Below are 13389 nucleotides of genomic sequence, written 5' to 3'. Positions count from 1 at the left end.
GACTAAGGCAATTTCAAAAACCTTTTAAAGCCATGTTTTAATTTTTAGTAGTGTCCTTGCTGCCTTAAAAAAAAAAAAGACCTATCTGTAGATTCTGTTTTCTTAGAAAATTAGAAGAGAACTCACATTCTCTTCAACATTGCAGGTAACTGCTCACCCAAACTTTGGCACTTCTAACCTACAGCATTGCCATTCTATTTAAACTCCACGTAGATTAAAAAAACAAAAACAAAAAAAAAACTTGTCTAGAAACGAATCAAAACTATCATCCTTTAGTAACCTCTTAGTCAAGTGGATTTACGACTTTCCCCAAATGTTGGCTATAGCCGTAACCTGAAAATCAGAACTAACGGATTAGTTTACCCCAGGTTGTTTTAGAATGGCCACTGGCTTCTGTGTTTGAAGGCCACAATTAGTCTTCCATTGCGTGGACACAAGGTAGATCATAGGATGGCGCTTATTCCCCTGCACAATACAGAGCGAACACACACCCTGCATTTTTCTTAAATTCCGTAGCACTGCACTTGAATAAATTAGAATCCTTTGGAATAACGGGAAATTGAAGTAGGAAACAGCGTGAGTCAAGTTCTGCAATACGGCAGACGTGGGCTGCAGCAATGTCAGAGAGTGGCGCGGGAGAAAGTCCTGAGGAAAGCCCGAGAATTTCCGCTACTCCATCTTCTCTGCTCTCAGCACAGACGTGCAGGCCGATAGCCAGGATCACTACAGAACACCAATGCCAGTCTGGGTGAGTTCCGAGGTCCTGTGGGAGACACGCATTCCCTGCTGGCACCCGCACCACGGCCCGGTGGTCGCACGGAATCCTGGGACGTGTAGTACACTCCAAGTGCTCTTCGTGCATGCTGGTTACAGAGGACTACGATTCCCAGGATGCATACAGAAGCTGGCAGAGGGAGGGGCGGCTTCAGCCCTCGCGGGCGTCTGCGTTTCCTAGCGCCGCGATTTCGCCTAGTAACCCGTCCCTGCGCTGGCCCCGCCTCCGGAGCCCCGGCTGGAGGAAGAGCTGGTCCCCGGGCGCCCCAGTGACGAAGCCTATCCCGGGGTGCTCGGGGCGGGGAGGGAGGGCAGGCAGAGGATTTTGCTGGCTGGTGCGGGATCCTGGACGCACGGCGGGCAGCAGAGGTTAGAGGCGGAGAGAGCAGGGATGTTCGGAGAGAGTCTGGTCCGGGTGGGAGCGTAGGAACCCGCCGGGACCGTGGAGCGTGAGCCAGGGCACCCCTCTGGCTGGCATCCCTCGGAACTGCCGCGGCAGGCTGAGCATGGGGTGTCTCTGTCCTCGGGGCCCCACGGGAGACCTCGCCCCCCGCCAAGCTGTAGGCAGAATCCCGGAGCCCGCAAGGTCTCGTAGCTAGCTCAGATCTTCTTGGGGACAGGAGCACGATTATTATTAAGGTCATCATCATCATTATTATATTGTTTTTATCATTATTATGTTGCCACTTGTTAATTTTTTTCTTTTTTTCTTTTTCTCCCCTGGAACGGGAGTGTTTGTAGGTAGCGTTTTTCTCTAGTTGCCCTGGTGCCCGGTTTCCTCCAATTCAGATTTTTTTTTTTTTTTAAATGACGCTTGCAATTGGAGTAGCTGATTAGGAAAAACGGCTAAGTTCTTTATGGTTTTCTCTGTGAAGAGAAAGCTCCTGGATGGTATGGACTTTAAACACATGCATGACAGCTAATTGGAGCATCTGAAAAAAATGACCATTTTCATATTCGCCCTGGCTTTATGGAGGAAACAGCAAGTGTTATTTCAAATTAGATCAGCAACTGCCAGCCAGTAGTAGCGTTTAGGGCGTATTTCCTATAATTAAGGAGGTGAATACGGAAGGAGAAAGGTGGACAATTAAAAAAAAACACGCCCAAACACAACCCACAACTTGGTTTTAGTTTGATGATCATTTTCTTGTACTAGGTGACATGCACAAATTCTTTCTCTTCCTCGCTCTCGCATCCTAGATATAGACTGTCAATTTCGGATCCAAGGACGATGATGGCAAAGCTTACTCCGGCTGCCTGTCAGATCAGACCTGTCACAGAATAAATCCCGCTGCTTGCTGCGAAGCCCCCGCGCGCCTCAAACTTGGCGAACTGGGTAATCCGTGTCTGGATATGCAGATCTCTGATTTTAAAGGCGGGGTGACCCCGGGGAGAACCTCTCCCGGGGGCCGAAGCCCGCAGGTGCAGTGAGGCGTGCGCACTGGTGCTGGTGCCCCCGAAGCCGCCTGGCCCCGAGGGAAGGAGCCGGGGCTCCCAGCGCGGTCTTGTTGCTGCGCACCGGCGGCGGCGGCTTGTCTCCCGCAGCAGCGGATGATGGTGGCGGCCGGCGTGCTGGGCTGTGCCTGTGCGTCGCCGCGGAAATCGGCTCCCCGCGCTGTACCCTGAGCCCTTGCAGGTTCGCCGCAGCCCGAGCCTTGGAAGAGGACAGAGCAGACGCGCGGGGCACCGGGGGTCGCTCGGGGTCGGCTTATAATGGCGGATCGGACAGCTCCCAATTGCCAGCTCCGGCTGGAGTGGGTGTACGGGTACCGGGGTCACCAGTGCCGCAACAACCTGTACTACACCGCCGGCAAGGAGGTGGTTTACTTTGTAGCTGGGGTAGGGGTGGTGTACAACACCCGAGAGCACAGCCAAAAATTCTTCCTGGGACACAACGACGACATTATCAGGTAAGGGGGTGAACTGGGGCCGTGGGAAAGGGTTGGATACAGAGGACATAAGGGTGGGAATAGCAGGGGTCATGTCCGTCCGAGAGCCCCATGGAGTAAAGGATTCTCCTAGGAGCCGCTAGAGACGGGCTGCAGATGCTAGGGCTAGAGAAGAAATAGGGAGGAAGGTGTAGATGGGAGAGAGGCGTCGCTGTCCCTTCAGAAGGCTTTGAAAGCTCTACTCAGTTGAGTGTTGTGCTGCTGTTTTGTTCATTCCTGCTACAAGTGGAAGGATAACTACCAACACCCCTCACGCTTCCCTAACTAGGTAAATAGTAGGACCAATACATGAACTGTGGGTAGCATTTTTGGAGGGCTCCTCAGTAGGTTCCCCAGCAAGCAAATGGATCTAAAAAAAAAAAATGAAAAGAAATTTTGGTACAGGTAGAAATGTTGGGATCTTCATCCCCGAAGCGTTGAACTGGGGATATTTCTGTTGTGAGTGGGGAGTGTTTCCTGATTGCAGCAGGGTTTTAGTGCCGAAAGCTTATTTACACACTAAATGGATGTTTTCCACAATGTTTTTAGGGTTTTAAAAAGAGTGGCAGCAGCTACTGGACCATAAAACCTTACCATCTACCCTAAAGAGCAGCATTTGGTAGTGGATGGTCTAGGGGGAACTCCATTGCACAAAGTAGTCATTTTTAGGACCCCTCTTGTTAATAAGGGGGGCATATTTGAGTCTTTGTACCAGCCCCTCGTCTGGATTAGACCTATTTCTCCCCAGCCTTTGCCAGCTTCTCCTATGGCCAAATAAGGTGTGGTCCAGATGCTGTTCATAGGGAATCCCTTTCTGCCTAAGGCAATTGAGGCCGCTTTCCGTGGTGTGGACACCTCCACTCACAGAGGCAGTGATTACTGAAGATAGGCTGTGTTTGTACCTTCCAGATGTGTGTTTCATTGGTGCAGAGCGCAACGCCTATCTTATCAGGATATTGTTTCTGTTGGCTCTGAATTGGCCTTTCACATGGGATAAGTGAAGTAGTATGATCTCAATGGCCTTACCTTCTCAGTGGGAACAATAGCATGAAAGGTTTCTCCTGCAACTGGTGCTGCACTTGCCGTCCAGAATTAATTTCTTTAGTTCAAAATGGTTACAGAAGGCAAAAACTTAATACTTGGAAACCTAGGGCACACACACAACACATACACGCATGTTTGAGATCTTGACTTTGTGTCTTTCCCCCTGACTTTTGTGTCCCTCCCTGTCCCTTGTGTTTTTAAGATAGGATCTCACACTTGAGCCCAGGCTGGCCACAAACTCACGGCAATCCTTCTGCCTCAGTGCTGAGATTATGAGGGTGAGCCGCCACACCCAGCTTTGAGCTCCCCTGTAGAAGAAGACTGCATACTGGGAGCTCTGGATGCCTTCCAGATGTGGTGGGACTGGCATGCAAAACTTTCTTCTTGTCACATCAAAGCCCCCTTTCCTTTCCTCCCGGATTTGGGACGGGACGGTTGTGATTTGGGGTGTCCTTACTGAGTTCCATCCCGCAGATTTTGTCTCCTCAGTTGTGTGGCTGATTGTTAAAGGCACAGGTGCGAATGATTAACAGTGACTCATGAAAAGGTTGGCTGTTTAAAAATTTAAACCCATTGTGTGTTTGCTCTGTCTGTCTTCATGCAACGCTTTCCATTACAGCATCAAATAAGAAGGGATGGTCCTCTGGGGGAAGGGGAAGAGGAGCAATTAAACAGAAGATTCCCTAGGGTTAAATGATATTAACACGACACTTCACTCAGCCACTTGGGGGCGGGGCTGGATTCTTAATACACAGTCTTTCTCTTAAAAGGAAAAAAAAAATTAAATGCCGTGTTGAAATTGAAGGTGGGAAAGGGTGGAGTTGCAGCAAACCATTGTGATGATGAGCAGCTAGCCTGGAGGGGCTGTGAGGAATTCTGGCTGGATGGTTAAAGAGACATTCGGGTTTGAAGAACAGGCGAATGAAGTTATAGCTGCATTACAGGTAGACTTAATGATGGGAAGGCAAAAGGGAGAGTTTATTTCCTGCTCCATTTCTTGAGGTGGTTATCTCTCAGACCTAACACTGGTATAGTAGCAAGTGTGACCTCAGAACGAGGCCTTTACATTTTCCATGATAGTGGCCGGTTCTGTGTATGTGCAGGTGAGCAGAGAGTCTACATTGACGTACATCTTTGCATATGGAATAAAATGAAGTTCAGTGGGTAAAAACCCAAACCCACAGCTCTTTACGTAATTAGGGACTGCGAACTGGAGTGAGTGTCTTGTCATCTTGCTGTCTCTTATATATGTAAACATCTTTTTTTCTGAGGAAGGCAGTACATAAAGAACAATGTACGATCTTTTATCTTTATCATTTCAATTCATCTCTGCACGCCCTAGTATACCACTGTTTTTCCACTTGAAATACTGAAGTTTATCGTTGAATGGGGTTGGTTGTAGTAGCCAAGGTTTTGGTGCAGGAAATATTTTGTCTTTTTAAATCATTACACAAATATTAAAACTCTTGATTTCAACACATCAGGCAGTGCAGTCACTGTCCACTTGGTCCCTGGCTTTTGAAGGAAATGTCCGTGCCTATAAATTTGATACTTAAAAAAAATACACCTTTGCCTGGAATATTAGCTGCAAAGCAGCCTAACATATATATTGATAACATAGTCCATTTTATAAAACTGCATGCTCTCTGAGATCGTGGTGAACCTTAGTGATGTCGGATTCGGCCGAGCTCAGTAATGCTCCGCCTGTGTCCTTTGGCTTTGACAGGATGTGCATTTAAGGCCGATTTTCCCAAGTGTTGCTGTGTGAGGCATAATGTTATTTGTTGGCTAAGCAGGCTTGGTTTCATTCTCTTGAGTGATTTTCTTTCAATGCAGATGACAGATGAGAGAATGATGCCATCTTTTAGTCTTGATAACACTGTGACGAGACAAATAAACTGATATTTGCTGTTGAGTTGACAAGACTCAAATGGTGTTCGAAGGCAAGACGGTTTGGTGCTGCTGGCTGGGATCATTACTGCTTTGCTTTCCTGCTCTGGCAGAGGAGGGAGAATACAGGGAAGAAAAAGTCACCTGTGCAGCCACCCCCATCACCGTCCTCCTCATGTTCACAGTGATGTGCTTGTCTCCACAGTCTGGATCCCTATATTCCTTCCAGATAATTCCGTTTCTCCATCTTATCCTTATTTATTTATTTGACTTCCTGTTGCAGAGGAGGTTTAGTTGCAGTGCTATCTTAAGGGGAAGGATACTGACCTTTTGACATCAGAACAAGCAGGAAGAACCCCACTGCAGTTTACTAGAAGCATTCAACAAGGGTGTGACCTCTCTTGGCCGGTATTTGTGAAACGAACCCGTCAACACCCAAGTTGCAGCGTTGCTGGGATGATTATAAAGAATGTATGCAAATTATTGGGGGGCTCGCCCTTAATAGGCACTCAATCAATGTTTATTGTTATGCTCAATTAAACACGTACACCCCCAAACAGTTCCTCGTTGTACACAGACAAATGTTTAGACTCTTTTCATTCTCTTGTACCCTAACTTTCCATTCTGTCCTTATTTTCTATTAAAGTCATAGGATGTTTGCTTCTGGTTTGCTATCTCATGCAGGAACCCGGTTCTTCCCTGCTTTATACCAGAATGATTTATCTTGCCCTTCTCTTTTTGTGAAGCCTAGATCAGCTACAATTTATGCATTAGTGTCATCAGTAAAACAGCTTAAATCCTGTTATAAAGTGGGGTTTACGGGCATTTGTAGTGTTGTTGCGGTTGTATAGATGACGCCCACAGTATATAGCAAAGGGTAAGTGCTCACCCCGGGGACGGTGTTTGTATCCCTACCCTGGGCAGCCCCATGTGCTGCAGTGTAACCTCTCCACACGCAGACAGAATACCATGCACTACTCCTCAGGTTTTGCAGGGATATCTGGTGCCATTCTCCCATTCCAAGCATCTCTACCTGTAGAGGAAACAGCTTCTTGATGCTGAGAATGAATCTTAACAGAGGCTCAGTTAACATTGCCTAAGAGTTAAAGACCCTGAGTTCAATGTGTATCTAGATTTATCTCCTCCATCCTTTCAATCTACCTTTTGGGGAGTCCAGCTTTCTGACCCCCACTTACTGACAAGGTAAGTAAGGCACAGAGGTGTTAAGGATTTCGTACGTGGTTAGCAGCAGGCTGCCTCTAGAATGGGAATTGGAGTCGAGGCTGGTCTGACTCCAAAGCCCAAAGCTATTGCTCTCCTGTTTTCCAGGTTTTGTTCCTAGCTGCTGGGTTCCTGCCTTTGCACTGGTTATTAATGGAGGCCAGCACACTGTTCTCTCCGCGGCTCTGCTCGTCATCAGGTGGCCTATCAATCCTGGGCTTATGTTTAAGAGCCCTTGAGACAGATTGTTAGATCTCAGTCTAGACAGAGAGTAATGTTCAAGTTCACTGTAGCAATAGCACCAGCCTCGAAACAATGATTGGAAACGATCATCTGGTGAGGCCGTTTAATTTAAAAGGCTTAGAAGTCTAAACTGTGACAGGTTAAAGCAATCCGAGGCCGCAGCTGTAACTGAGGTTGTTGAGTTTGAAGTGAGCAACAGAACGGCCATGGCTGAGCCTCAACTGTCTGCTAAGTGGATTCCCATGAAGGCCTGGGCATGTAACTTTATATTTTGAGTAAGGGAAACCTAGAGATAACTATAAAGAATTAAATCCTGGGTTGGGGATGAACTCAGTGGTAGAGCACTAGTGTATACAAGACCCTGGTTTAAATCCTTAGACCACAAAAGGGAGAAGGGAAAGGCAGAGAGGGGGGTTAGGGTGGGGAGAATATGAATTAGACCTGTATCTGGTTAAAGTAAGTGCTCTTTGCCACTGTATGAGGCCATACACTCACACACACACACACACACACACACACACACACACACACACACACACACACACGCACCATCACATTCTGCGTGGTAACTTCAGTTTACAGGTTGTCTCTGGGAGGGACATAGATGTAAGTCGTTTAGGGCTGGAGAGATGTCTCAGAAGTTAAGAGCACTGACTGCTCTTCCAGAAGTCCTGAGTTCAATTCCCAGCACCCGCAGGGTGGCTCACAACCATCTAAAATAGGATCTGATGCCCTCTTCTGGTGTGCATGTGTACATGCAGACGGAGCCCTCATACATCGAAAATAAGATTTAAGTCATTTAGCTTGGGTCCCGCTCTTTCGTGTATTAGCAAGATTGTGAGGCAAAAGGCTTGTTTATTTGTTGACGTTAGACATTGTCTTTCTTTATAGGTCAGTCTGGCCTGGAACTTGCTCTCTAGCTCAGATTGCCTTCCCCTTGAGATCCTCCTGCTGTCTTCTGGATGCTCTGATTACAGTTGTGTGCTCCTACACCGCCCTCAGAGACTCCCGGGCTGTTGATAAGTGCCCTATTGTTGTTGTTCATGAGTTACAGACTATTTGATGATTTTTACTAGGGTTTATCTATTCTCTAATTCTAATTATTTTTCATTTGTTTATTCATCAGAAACTCATATTGTGCCTAAATACGCCTGATGTAAGAGTGTGTCGGAGAATCCCTGGGTACTTCCGGTGTGGAGCTTACAGTGATGAAGATAGCATTGTGGACATGGGGGGGGGGGGTGATAAGTGCTAAAGAGGCAAACAGAGAAACTGGGTTGAGTGGGGCTGACTTTAGAGAATGTTTCCAGCATATCTACGGGGGATGGCGTTTAAAGCTGGGATCTGACGGGACATTGTGCAGATGTGGGGTCTGAGGAGTCACCAAATAGTACAAATATATCAGCGTGGGAAGGAGCTTAGTGCCCAGAATCCTGGTGTTAGAGACCAGAGAAAGACCAAGGACAGACATCCCAGTTCCCAACCAGGTCACTAATGCCTCATGGGTTTTGGTACCATATGTCCTAGATTTCCCAGGACAGGCATCCAGTATTGTCATGAATACAGCTTTTCTTATTAGATATCAGCGTCAATTTTAAATTCAGAAATATGAACACATTTTTACTTGAAAATGTGATTACAATCGGGTAACTCCTTGCAAACATCTGCAGAGTGAAATCAACCAACCAACAACACGAATGGCCACACAGGCAGAGTTCACTGTGGCAACGCAAAACTTGTTCATGGTAGACTCGCTCCGTCGGTGGGCTGTGCTTGGAGATTCTTCTTCCTCCAAGGATCTGAATGTCCCTGTAGTGGTAGTGACTTTGTCCCAATGGAAGGGAAGCTTAGGAAGGCTGACTTGCTGTCTCCTTCTCTGGGGTTGACTCATCCTCCAAGAAAACTGTGTTATTTGAGAAGCTATTTTTTAGTCCATGGACTATGTTTGTAGGTTTATTGGTGTTTGTCAAGTGGGGATTGGTTTTACGTATAATTAAACAGCTCTCAGGTATTGTGCATGCGAGTTACTTGGTGAAATCAAGATTGTGCAGTAGGCCTGTGAGGGCTGCATGCTGAGCTCTTACCAGCTCCTGGCTGGTGCTGGCACTCTTTGCCCACAGACTCCATTTCAGAAGTTAGCTTTGAAGGAACGCATTGGTGTGCCTCAGAACTCAACACACAAGTAAGTGTCTTTCAACCGGAAAGATATTGCAAGCTAACAGAATTTTAATCACACGCACACATGAAATGTATATTTGCTACAATTTTATATTAACAGTCCCCCTTTCCAGTTGCATTTATACCTGGTTCAGTGTTCTTCTGCGTCCCAGAAGAACCAAGTAGTTACTGATTGAAACAACGTAAAGAGTGTCAGAAGACCCCCCCTTGTCTCTCCATAGTCTTTGTGTGGGCATGTGCTCAAGGTTTTTGGATAACTAAGAGTAGAGCGGCTGGATCATGTGGTCAGTTGGTGTTTGAATTTCTTCTAGTTTTTTTTTTTTGCTTGTTTGTTTGTTTTGTTTTTTTGAGACAGGGTTTCACTAGGTAGATCAGGCTAGCCCCAAACTCACAGGATTCCTCCTGCCTCTCTCTTCAGGAGTGCTAGGATTAAGGGCATGGCCACCATGCCCAGATCCTTTGTTTACTGATTTGAAGCACTGCCAAGCTGTTTTCCAAAGTAACCACCCTACTTTGCTGGCCTATAGAAGTAGTGTATAAGAATAAGTTCTCTATATATTCTGCATGTAGGTCCTCAATATATTATTTACAAATATTTATCCTTTCTTTGAGTTGTCTTCACTTTTTTGATGCTGTCCCTTTATGTATGAAAGCTTTAAAATTTGATGGTTTTCAGTTTATTTCCTTTTTTGTTTTTTTGTACTTTTGATATTCTATTCAAGAAACCATTATCCAATCCAAGATCATAAACATTTATTCCTGCTTTAGTCTAATAGCTTTGTGGTTTTAATATCCAACCTTTAGATTAGTTTGATGGTTTATTTTAGGTTACGATGTGGAGCAGTTGTGTTCATTCTATACACTGTGATTACATTTTCCCTTTGAAATTAGACTGGATTCCCAGAGTCATTGAATTCTTCTAGGGGGCCTATTCCTTCCATAGGAAATACTGATTTGGGGGGTGGGGTAGAAGACAGAAATAGCCATTAAAATGTTTAATGTATGAGCTGAAGAAATGGTTCTGTAGTTAAGAGCACATGTTGCTCCCCCAGAGGACCTGGTTTCTATTCCCACACCCACATCAGGTGGCTCACAACCACTTGTAGCTCCAGCTCCAAGGGGATCCAAGACCTCTGGCCTCTATAGACAGCTGCATACCCATGTACATACCCCCCCACAAACACACACTTAAAAATAAATCAATCTCTAAAAAGGATTAACCTAGCCGAGCGGTGGTGGTGCACGTCTTTAATTCCAACACTTGGGAGGCAGAGGCAGATGGATCTCTGTGAGTTCGAAGCCAGCCTGGTCTACAAGAACTAGTTCCAGGACAGGCACCAAAGCTACAGAGAAGCCTTGTCTCGAAAAGAACAAAAAAAAAAAAAAAAAAGATTAACCTAGAAGTGATGGACGTCAGTGGCTTTGGCTGCTCTTCCACATTGGTTAAAGACATCACATTCTAAAGAATTTGGAGATCTTATGTATTTGTAGAATGGAGCCATTTACATTTGGAGAAACTGGTTTAGAGCAAGTTGCAGTCAAGAAAATAGATTTGTTGACTCCCAAAGTTGTTTTTGAAAAAATGAGTTTGTAGACTCCAGCCCTGCTGGTGGCGGTGAGTCTTTGGGTCTGTAAAGTGGTTTGTATATGGAAGAGAGGGGTTATAGAAGAAAGTGCCCTTTTGTCTTTTTTATACCCTACACTCTTTCTTTTTGGAGAGACTGTCTCATTTAGTCTAGACTAGCCTGCCCTCTTCGTGTAGCTGAAGATGACCCCGAACTCCTGATTCTCCCGCCTCTGTCCCCCAAATGCTGGGATTGTAGGCATGTGCTCGCACGCCCAGCTTCTCTACCCATTTCTTTTTAAATTCTTCCCTTTCTTCCCTCAAAGGGAGGCAGGTTGAGGGTCTCAGCCCAGACATTCGAGGATTCTGGGATGTGACCCGTTTCTCTGCCAGGCCCCTTCTCATCACCAGGGAGGCGGGAGCAGAAAAGGATCACTTCCTGGAGAGGGCAGGCACTTTCTCTCAGGTCCACACATGGACGTGTTCTGTTTTGTTTGTAATCTGGTCGGAGCCCTGGGTGTTACGTGCCAGGCAAATGCTCTATCAAGATGTTCTTTATTTTAAGATAGAAGCTTTCATTTTGGAGTGGGGGGCTTAACTGATATTGAATAATGTCATTAAAAACATTATTCTATGTTTATAGTTAGTTAATTTTATAGATAAGACTAAAACAAGACTTAAAATTAATGTGAGAGCCACTAAGGAGGGGCTCATCACATGACAGGGAAGTCTTTTGGACCTTAGCACAGAGCATGCGGTTTTCTCTCAGGCACTGCACAGGTGCCAGGCAGCCAGGCTTTCCCTATTTCTTTTTCCTGCATGTCTTTCCATATACCACAGGAATTCACATCTTTGCTTCTTTTATAATCTTTCTGGCTCTAGGATGACTGTTTAACTTAATGATTTATTTTATACGTGGCTGTCTCAAGTCTGTCTCAGTTCCTGAGTACACATGGCCCTTTAGCTTGATCCTACAGAAGTAACTGAACCTGTATTGTTTTTAAGTCTTAATTCCAAAGTCCCAGGAGAGAGAATCCAATTGACTTAGTATAGGTTGATATTGACCTAACAAGCCATATTCTAGAGAGTGAAACTGTTTCCAAGGGCCTTTGTTTCAAGGAGGATCATCTCATAAAGAGGGCTTCGCTGAAGAAGAATGGACAGGAACTCCACTGTAGAAAACAGAGAGGAAAGAAGAAGGCGGGCCATTTCTTGATACATAAAAAGAAGAAGAACTAAATGATGAGAAATATTGAGTCAAGGATCAGAAAATGTAGAGACAAGAACATAAACAGAACCTAAACTCAAAATCTGAGTGATATGTCATGGAATTTTCAGTTCCCGGAAGAGAGCAGGCCCCTGCGCCTCTGGAGAGCTGGCTCCTGAACATGCCTTTCCAGCTGCTTGATGTGACCTCTGTTGTCTCTGCTGATACAACCTTTCCCTTCCTTCCATCTCTCCTTGAAGCTTTGCCGACAGCTCGGACTATTTTAAGCCTTCCTTTCTCCACAAGCTTAGACCGCAGAACACAGGTTTCCCGTGCAGAACCACTGTGTCATGTTGCATTATCATGCTGCCTTATTGACCTCTCCACCTAACCTGAGTTCCGTGTGCGTCCCCACGCCTAGCAACGTCTCTAGGGCACAGTAACTGTCTACTATGTTTGATTTGCTCTTTGATTTCCTCTCCAATTAGTTGGCCTTAATGAGGATGATGTTGAGTAAGTAAGATTTCCATCAAAATCTTTTTTTATATACTTGGTGAGGAGAAAAATCTTAAGAATATTCTCAGCTGGGATTGATAGGAAGAATTCAGAGTCTTTTTTTTTTTTTTTTGGATCTGAGTGTAGAGGTGCACATCTGTAATTCAAATACTTATGAGAGACAGGAGGATCATCGGTTAGGGTTCAGCCTGGGCCATATAGGGAGACCCTGACTTAAAAAAGAAAGTAAAATAACATTTTCAATTAATAACAATGGTCAATTATTGCAGTGCTTTAAATTCTGACACAAAACTTTATTTGTCTCCTTCCTCTACTGCTTTCTTGGTCTGGGTGGAAAATGTAGTCATTGAGAACACAATGCTTTCTATGAAATGTAGGTTTGGACCTTACGATATGTTCTCGTTAGTTTTGGAAACTTGGTTGGAGTGAGTAGCAGTAGGGAGCTGCTCGACCAACCTGCTTGAGGGCTAACTGGAACCGACCTGCTCAGAAAGCAGGTGGCCCCGTCCCATTGAGCTTCCTTATTGGCCAAGATGTGTACAAGAAGACTCCTACCGCATGGGCAGAAGCTTGTCCGTTCACTAAGACAAACCTTTCTTCTCTTGATGCTTCTGTCAAGGGTTTAGTCATGGCAATGCACAAAGTTAATAAGACACAACAAATAAACCATTCTTTTGGATGACTTGCACTTAAGTCTCTCTCCTCTCTTCCTCTCTCTTCCCCTCCCTCTTCCTCCTTCTCCTTCTCCTTCTCCTTCTCCTTCTCCTTCTCCTTCTCCTTCTTCTTCCTCCTCCTCCTCCTTCTCCTCCTCCTCCTCCTCCTCC

General features: G+C 45.5%; 1 protein-coding gene across 3 annotated transcripts in view; it reads left to right on the top strand.

Annotated features, from left to right (window-relative positions):
- Positions 1–1032: 1032 nt before the first annotated feature.
- The window catches only part of Eml6 (echinoderm microtubule associated protein like 6), a 263304-nt gene continuing 250947 nt past the window's right edge, over positions 1033–13389 (top strand). For all 3 annotated transcript variants that reach the window (XM_026785058.1, XM_026785057.1, XM_026785056.1), the window contains exons 1-2: positions 1033–1143; positions 1975–2684. In XM_026785058.1, the coding sequence (XP_026640859.1) occupies positions 2488–2684 (197 nt within the window). In that variant the 5' untranslated portion in view covers positions 1033–1143; positions 1975–2487. The remainder of the gene's footprint in view (positions 1144–1974; positions 2685–13389) is intronic.

This window comes from Microtus ochrogaster, linkage group LG1, assembly GCF_000317375.1.
Source record: "Microtus ochrogaster isolate Prairie Vole_2 linkage group LG1, MicOch1.0, whole genome shotgun sequence".
In the NCBI taxonomy this organism is placed as follows: Eukaryota; Metazoa; Chordata; class Mammalia; order Rodentia; family Cricetidae; genus Microtus; species Microtus ochrogaster.
Note: the sequence above shows the minus strand (reverse complement) of the source record. Positions and strands in the feature narration are given on the sequence as shown.